Genomic DNA, 7,720 nt, shown 5'->3' on the forward strand with positions numbered 1-7,720 from the left:
AAAGAGAGCACAACCTTCATTGAGATGGGTCAAGTGAAGGATGTGGTCATCAATGAAGCCATCCATATGGTAATCATACAAAGTCTGTCTTCTTGTGTCTGGGCACACTCACATCCAGTGTATTTTCATAAGCATGATTTACCAGAGCAATTAAACACGGCACCATCCATAGCTTTACTAGCATCAGGAGCTTTATTTCAGATTTTTCTCCTTATTCTGTCATCTCTCACCTTTAAAGGAGAACTCGAACCAAACAAATAACCTCAAAAAGACAAATCCATCCCTTGGATAATGCCACTGGCATTGAGCTAGTGAGTTTAGTTCTTTCTGTTATTGCTGTTCTTACAAATCCAATGATGTCCAGCTCCATATGTAATCAAGATGGAGATGAGAAGCTACGACAACACAAATGATGGTTTTTCCTGTTGCCGGGGTTTTCTGCAAAGCTTCTATAAAAAAGCAGACCTTACCCTTCCAGCATGTGTGTGTTCTTTTCAGGTTAAAAAATTAATAGAAAAAAAACAGGCAAAATTATTTCTTTATTGAGTGAAAGATATTGATAAAAATTTGTATTCTTGACTATGACCTGACAGGATTTGCCTTCAGCCCAGTGAGTTGAAACAGACCCTATTCCTGTGCTAACTCCAGGCAGTTTGATAGCATTTTAATACTCCAATGATTTTTGTCTGTTTGTCTTGTAGCAAAAAGTTATCTACTACCTGTGTATCCTCCTCCAGGATCCTGAAGATCCTCAGGGAGTATCTGAGGTTGTGCCACTCTTTCAGGTGAGTTTGAATGGTGGAGAAAGCCAGATGGTGTTCTGTGTGTGCATCAGTTGTCTAAGCATATTTTTATTCCGCTGCAGGTAGCTGGTGACAGTTGCCTTTCCCTGGCTGGGCTGTCAGGGTGGGTGGCACTTGAAGTCTCACAGAACTACATACTAGGGATGGGTTTTTTCATTTCTTCTCCATTCAAACAGCAGGGAGTTGTGTCAATCTGAACCCAGACAGGAGTTTGCATGAACTAAAAGTCTTTGGCTCACATAGGGTGCTGAGGACTTGTAGAGCTTTCTGTGCAGTCTTGTGCTCAGTTACCACCATAACTCTGGCACTGTGCTGCAGTTGATTTTTTCCTTAGCTCTGTGTACCAAAAGTTCTCATAAATCCTCCTTGGCATTGGAATGACTTCCCCTGCCTGCCTTGCTGACAAAGATCATGGTACAAGCAGTGACCAATTTGTTTAATGTATCATAACTTGTTTGTGTTGCCGTTGCCTCATCTCCCCTCTCTCTTCTCTTGCTAACGTGTTCTGACTGTTCATAATCCCATTTTTGGAGTGGATTTGCTTTGTGTGTGTTCATGCCTAACACAACAGTGCCCTTATCCATGAGGGGTGGTAAGCAGCACAGAGGTCCCTCAATTTTTAGACTGCTGAGCTGTAGAGCCCTCTCTGTCCTTAATCCACCTGCTGCTGGTGACTGTTTTGTAATCTGCCTACAGTTTGTGACTGGATACAGTCAGTCGTCAGTCTGAATACTTAGGAGTATAAATAGTCTATTCCATTTACACCTGCTGCTAACTCAGTTCCATGGTTGCAAAGATCTTTAATAACAGTAATATAAATTAGATATTTCACATATAAACAAGGGGAAAAGTAGATTTGCTGGAAATCAACAACTACTAAATTCCAGATAGCTGCATTCAAGTACCTGATATTCGTTTGATATACTCCTTTCCAGGTTCAAAGGGTCTGCCTGCCTGGCGTCTGTATTGTTTCTCTTTTTTCTTTTTTTTTTTTTTACCATTCAACTCTGAATAGTTTTGTTTTCATGGAAATACCTTAGCACTGGTAGAGTTGGCTCCAGCAGCAGAGGAGGAATGGAACTCTTCCATTTTGAAATTCAGTGCCTGTCTGTAATTATTTTAACATGCAAGTTAGTATGTTAGTTTTGTAGGAGCAATGATTAGTAACTTTATTGTGTCTCCTTCACTGGGTTTCTCTAAGTTATGTCAGCCTTCAAAAATACAATTTCCCCTGTCACTCAGCCCAGGAGCCTTACTGCACTGATTTGACCTTTTGTTCTCTTAAGCAACTCTTGAAAGGAGGCATTAGATGGACTTTATACAGTAATGCTGTTTTGGGAGCTCAAAAGTTATAGGATCATAGTGACTGTGGGACCATGGGACCGTGAAACTTTCACTTCCTTGCTAGTTTTAAGCTGGTCCAGGTTATAATTGCTGAAAAATCATTGTACTTTGACCACTGTTTGCTGTTTGGGTAAAATTAATTGGTGTTTCAGTTTAGAGTCTGATTCTCTGTTGTTTGACTTCTAGAGCTCCAAGCCACGACTGGACTGCTTGATAGAAGTGTACAAAAGTTGTCAAGAGATCCTGGAGCAGAGGAAGACAGCTCCACAATCAAGTGAAATAAAATAGCTGAAAAAAAGACAGCAAACTTTCAGCAGGACTCAGAGTGACACATGGAAAAGCAAGCAAAACTGCCCCATGAGCAGAACTTTTTAGGCTCAGACAGAAGAAACTTTTTCTTGCCTCTCGAGAAAAGAATTATGGGGAAATAGGGCAAAGGGAAACAAGAAAATGCATCCATTTTTTACTGTTTCATGCATCTGAAAATTATGCTAAAATTATAAAATAATCTTGGCTGGACTGCCATAAGTATGTATTCTTTGGTTTTTATTTAACCCTTTGTTTGAAAATTACTCTAAATACCAAAGCTGATGTGTGGGATCAGATAGTAACTTCCTGATGACAGGAGAATTTCAGAAGGACAAAACCAGAAAATTAAACTGTTGCATTCAGTTATGTTTAATGGAATAAACATAAGAGATCTGAAGACTGACCTCTTCAGGGATCTGCTTGAAGGAGTCCCATGTGATGGGGTCCCTAGAGGGAAGAGGGATCTGAGAAAGCTGATTGATAGTCAAGGGTCATTCCTTCTGAGATCAAGAACAGTCCATCCCAATGAGCAGGAAGTGCAGCAGAAATACCAGGAAGCCTGCATGGATGAGCAAACTGCTCCTGGCAATGCTTGAACACAAAAGGGAGGTGTACAGAGGGTGGAATTAGGGACAGGTGATGTGGGAGGAATGTAGCAACACTGTTCAAGATGCAGTTAGAAAAGCTAAAGCCCAGCTGGCGATGAATCAGTTGAAGGATGACAAAGGCAGTAAGAATGGTTTCAGTAAGTGCTTAACTATCAAAAGGAGCACAGTGAAAATGTGAACCCATTGCTGAATGGGGCAGGGCCTGTTGACACAGGACATGGAAAAGATGTGGCATTTAAAGGGCCACATCAGTTACTCTGAGAATATGAGGCACATGTGTTGTTGAAAATGATGGTAATGACAATGTGAATAAAGTTTTATTAACCTGTGCTCTTGGCAGTAACTCAAGGTTGGGAAATTCTTTGTTGATAAGCTAAAAATTACTGTAACACTTAACTGGTATTTTTCTCTCTATATTCCACAACTCCTTAGTAATATTAATGAGGTGACTGAGGTGTCAAAAGCTAAAGCCACAAGTAGGCTGGAGCCTGGATTCATGCTTATTTTGCATACAATGCTGTACCATGATTGTCCACATAATCTGTAAATGAACACTTGGCACCATGCCATCATGCAATAAGGTAGAGATAAGGGGATTTGTGGGTTTTTTTCCACAGTCCTAAAAAGTTTGAAAGACAGAGGTTAGTTCGCTCATGTCACAGGAAGTATTCTGGGTGTCCAAGTGAAAGGCAGCAGCTTGGGGATGTGCCACTGCCTTTTGTGTCAGAAGAAAAGATGTCTCAACAGAGTGGACAGAATCATGGGCTCAAGAGCATGCTGGGAGTGCTGGCTATGCTGTAAAAGTCCCATGAAGTCCTCAGAATGTGCACTGAAGAAATTAGCAAGAAGCTGTGTCACAGCAAGAAGTCTGAAAGATTGCTTCAGCAATCTTTTGAAGGAGTGAACATCTTGTGCCCATGGTGTAGTCATCCACTTAAGCTAAGAGAAAATCAGCAGAGAAAAACAAGGAATCAGTCTAGGGCAGATTTATACCAGCTATGGTTTGTGCCTGGATACTAAACACAATCTATGTTCATTTTTGTTTACATCAAGAATATTTTGGCTTTTAAAATAGTTTATTTAATTCTCAGAATAATCCACATTTAATTCATGGTTATTAATTCATGAGCTGCATTTTATTAAGACCAAACAGAAATCTCAGAGTATCTTCCAGACAGCCTTTTACTTAGACACAGCAGTTAGGAACACAAAGGCTTTTGTCATCTCATTCTATGCTGCATTAACAGTCATTGCCAAAAGCATTGATTAAAATAAAAAATTATTTTCTCTACCTAAGAATCATACAAAGTAGGTATCTACACAGGGTTGTGTGTTTGAAGACAGGTAAGCTATAAATAGGAGGAGTATGTGCATCCATCAGAGTAGGGTGGTCCCTGAAACACTGAAGTATTGGTGAATATTTTTAAGAAATAAGGAAGAAAGAAAGTTAGTTTTGTGTATCATGCTTCTCAATTTAAAGTGCAATTGTGGCAAAAAATAATGAGTTTCAGGAGAGCTTCTGTTTATTTAACATCTCTGCCTCCTCTCTGCCCTGGTACAAGTCTCAAGTCCCCGAGGACATGAGGAAATACAGCCTGGAGACTTCTATGCCTTGAGCATCCCCAGCACTGATGACGGCTCCAGCCTATTCTGAAGCAGCTTTGTTACTGGTGGGATACCAGAAGGAAATTGTCAAACAGACCTTCAGATACAGGAGAAATTGTCAAGCACAGGTGATAGAGTGAGGAGGAGTAACACTGTGTATTCTAACTGACACAGCTGTACTAAGGTAATTGTGAGAGAGAGGGGAAATACAAGCTACTATCAGGACATAGAGAGACTGGAAAGTATCTAAGGGAAAATAAAAATTACTAAATATCTTCTTAAAGTTATTTTCAGCTCAGAAAACTTCTACCCTTTTCTGTACCTTCAAGGGATGGTCTAAATTCATAACAAGTGGGTACATTACAGTATGTGCAAATCAGGTCAGTGTTCATAGAATCTTTTCCTGTCTTAGGTCTGCCATACTGTTTCTATAACTCACCAGAGGATGGTTTGGGGTTGGGTTTGTTTTGTTTGATTGTTTGGGTTTTTTTGTTTTATATTACAAAGATGCTGATGAGGGATTGCTTAGAACAATTTTTGTCTGCCCCCTGCTCTTCTCTTTTAGTCTGTGGCCTTGCACCCATCATAAGCATGAAAAAATCCTTCTTGATGTATCAGCTCCCCCATATGCATTAGTTGGATGTGTCAAGGTTGGTGGCAGGTACTAAGCAGTAAAAACACTGGTATGGTTGGTTTGTTTATTTGCAAATAACTGGTTTGCTATTACTGACTTTGGTCTAGTGGTTGGATTAATACTGTTTTAATTTGGGAAAGCTGCCCATGAATGCATAATTATTATGAAGTTGAATGTGGTACTTTTCAAAGTGCAGTTATTCTTCCTTAGCTTTTTTAGAATGCTTCTCAAAATAGCTGAACTTAAACTAAGTAGATTTAAATTTTTTATGAAGAATTGATATTTTTCTTTTATTTGTTTAAAATTCAATAACCTTCTCATAATGAAGTCCCTTTGAAACAGATTAAAAAAAATCAAACCTACCAACATTCTTTAGGAAAGTCAGAAGAACATGAGTACACAATTGCTGACTACCTCCTCCTTGCTTATGGTACATGAAGGAAGCAGGAGTTTAAAAGAAGCAGCTTCTGTCAAGTCATAATGGCAGAGCTTGTCTGGGAAGGTCTGTCCTAGTTGCTGAAAGACAGAAAAAGTACAAAATTTGCTTGTCTTGTCTCCTTTTTTCTGAGATAATGTGCAGTTCCAAACACATCTACAAAAGTGGTTATCAGAAAGTCTTAGAAAGTGCTTGTCTGAGAGTGGAGCATGTGGCACAGGGAGCCCTGCCCTGCAGCAGCAATCTATTGCATAGAACAGCGTCAGTTTCCAAAATGCACTGGTCCTGCAGGTGCCAGGGCATTCTCCAACACTGTCCAAGTCCCAGCTGTTCCCAGGACTCAACGTGAAAAGACCCTAAGCTTTCACCTTTATTTAAAGTTGAAAATACTCTTAAGTACTGCTGAACTCTAATTCTTTACTATTTCAGGTCTGAAATAACCCTTGACTTGCATCAGAATTATTCTTGTGAGTTTAATTCCTCTTCTTTCTTAGCAATGTCCTTCTTTCATATCTGAGCAATAACACAAAAGTTTATGTCTTTTGAAATCTGAAAATGGGAGGGATAAAAGAAAATAAATGTACTTGTAAAGCAAGGCAGTACAGTAGGAGATGGAAGAATGAGTGCAGATGTAATGACTGGAGCACTGTGCAGGCAAATGACCTGAGGAATGGTATTTTGGATGGAATGTGTCACAGAAAGGAAACTCCCACACAGTCCCCCAAATAAACTTTTTTTAAGAGAAACTACACTGCCTCTACTTCGAAGGAACTTTGTCTATTATTATGGAAAAGGAATCAGAGCCTGCATTAATCTGTGGTATATAACCAACAAAATCAGCTCATGTGGAACAAGCCCTTAGAGTAGGGTGGGCCCCTTTGTGCTTCGGGGCACAGAAGGAAAAAAGCACCGATTTTCAGTCTCCCAGGGCTTCTTAGCAGGTGTTTGGCTTCGAGAGGGCTGTGTGGAACACAGCAGTGAAGGAGTCGAACGATAGTTAATGTAGCTGGCAATCAGAAGTGTTGCTTCAACAATCTGGGAAAAGAGAAAATTATTAACTGTAGGTCAATTAGAGGTAAGAATGCCCTTTGATTTTTAGAATCTATTGACCACATGGCTTTTGTAAATGGCTTTCTCCCATGGAATTGTTTGGTTTTAAAATGAAGCCCTGTCTTAAAGAGTTAGGTAGAATAAGTCTCTTGTTGAAGGGTTCCAACTTACAAAGGATCTGTTGAATATATAGCTAGTGCAGCAGCCACAAGTACCAGTCCCCAGGGCTCGTACAAAACACCCAGCCCTGATGCTGCCAGCTGGAAAAAAACTCACTTTTCATTTGTAATTACCTTTGGAATTGCCATTATGAAGAGGAGTTTTTCAGTGCTATTTTTTCCAGAACTTCTTTCTTTCATTTTACTGACTACAATCATGAAGTCATCTCGACAGCCTCCAAAGGTCAGCACAGAAGAGTATGAATAAGAGACCTTCAAATGCTGCAGACAGAGTTTGAAAAAGTCATAGTTCTGTAAAAAACTCCACATGCCTACCTTAAACTAATATATTAGTTTATATTACTACTTCCTGCAAGAACACCAGGTCTCCAGCACTGAAGGGCAGTAGATGGCTCTAAAGGTAAGAGCTGGCAGAGAAACCTCAAGTGAGAATTGCATTTCTAGTTTTCTCCTGATGTGCTTGAGGCCTCACTACTTCATAGTACAGATTTTGTTATATTCCAAATGGTGGTAGTAAAGCACACACCACTGAGATTTTACAATATGTTTGAACATGTTTGCTGCCCTGCTTACACTGCAGCTGTAATTTTCCTTTGTCTGTGGAGTGTTCAAACATAACACTGCCTTCCCTCATCTCTGACTTTTACAAACTAACTTCTAATAATAATTCACATTTGAAGTTAAAGACAAACTGTTAGTGACTTTCACTGGACTCAGGAAAATGTCTTTCTGTGCTATTCCTCTGAAAGAGT

General features: G+C 39.7%; 2 protein-coding genes across 3 annotated transcripts in view; one reads left to right on the forward strand and one right to left on the reverse strand.

The window, feature by feature from the left end:
- PIGH (phosphatidylinositol glycan anchor biosynthesis class H) overlaps positions 1-2,675 on the forward strand; it is a 4,923-nt gene extending 2,248 nt beyond the window's left edge. The window contains exons 2-4 of the mRNA XM_031064786.1: positions 1-69; positions 702-785; positions 2,334-2,675. The exon at positions 1-69 is cut by the window's left edge and continues 173 nt beyond it. Of these exons, the coding sequence (XP_030920646.1) occupies positions 1-69; positions 702-785; positions 2,334-2,435 (255 nt within the window). The 3' untranslated portion in view covers positions 2,436-2,675. The remainder of the gene's footprint in view (positions 70-701; positions 786-2,333) is intronic.
- A 1,246-nt stretch (positions 2,676-3,921) lies between these two features.
- PLEKHH1 (pleckstrin homology, MyTH4 and FERM domain containing H1) overlaps positions 3,922-7,720 on the reverse strand; it is a 45,584-nt gene continuing 41,785 nt past the window's right edge. Inside the window, exons 27-29 of one of the 2 annotated variants that reach the window (XR_004082861.1) lie at positions 7,083-7,229; positions 5,667-6,774; positions 3,922-4,003 (exon numbers count right to left, since the gene is read on the reverse strand). Coding sequence is in view for 1 of the 2 variants with exons in the window: in XM_031065898.1 (XP_030921758.1) it covers positions 6,598-6,774; positions 7,083-7,229 (324 nt within the window). In the remaining variant the exon portion in view is untranslated. Of the gene's footprint in view, positions 4,004-4,178; positions 6,775-7,082; positions 7,230-7,720 lie in introns of those variants that run through there. The other variant, XM_031065898.1, reaches the window with a different exon arrangement.

This window comes from Geospiza fortis, unplaced genomic scaffold (genome assembly GCF_000277835.1).
Source record: "Geospiza fortis unplaced genomic scaffold, GeoFor_1.0 scaffold54, whole genome shotgun sequence".
NCBI lineage: Eukaryota > Metazoa > Chordata > Aves > Passeriformes > Thraupidae > Geospiza > Geospiza fortis.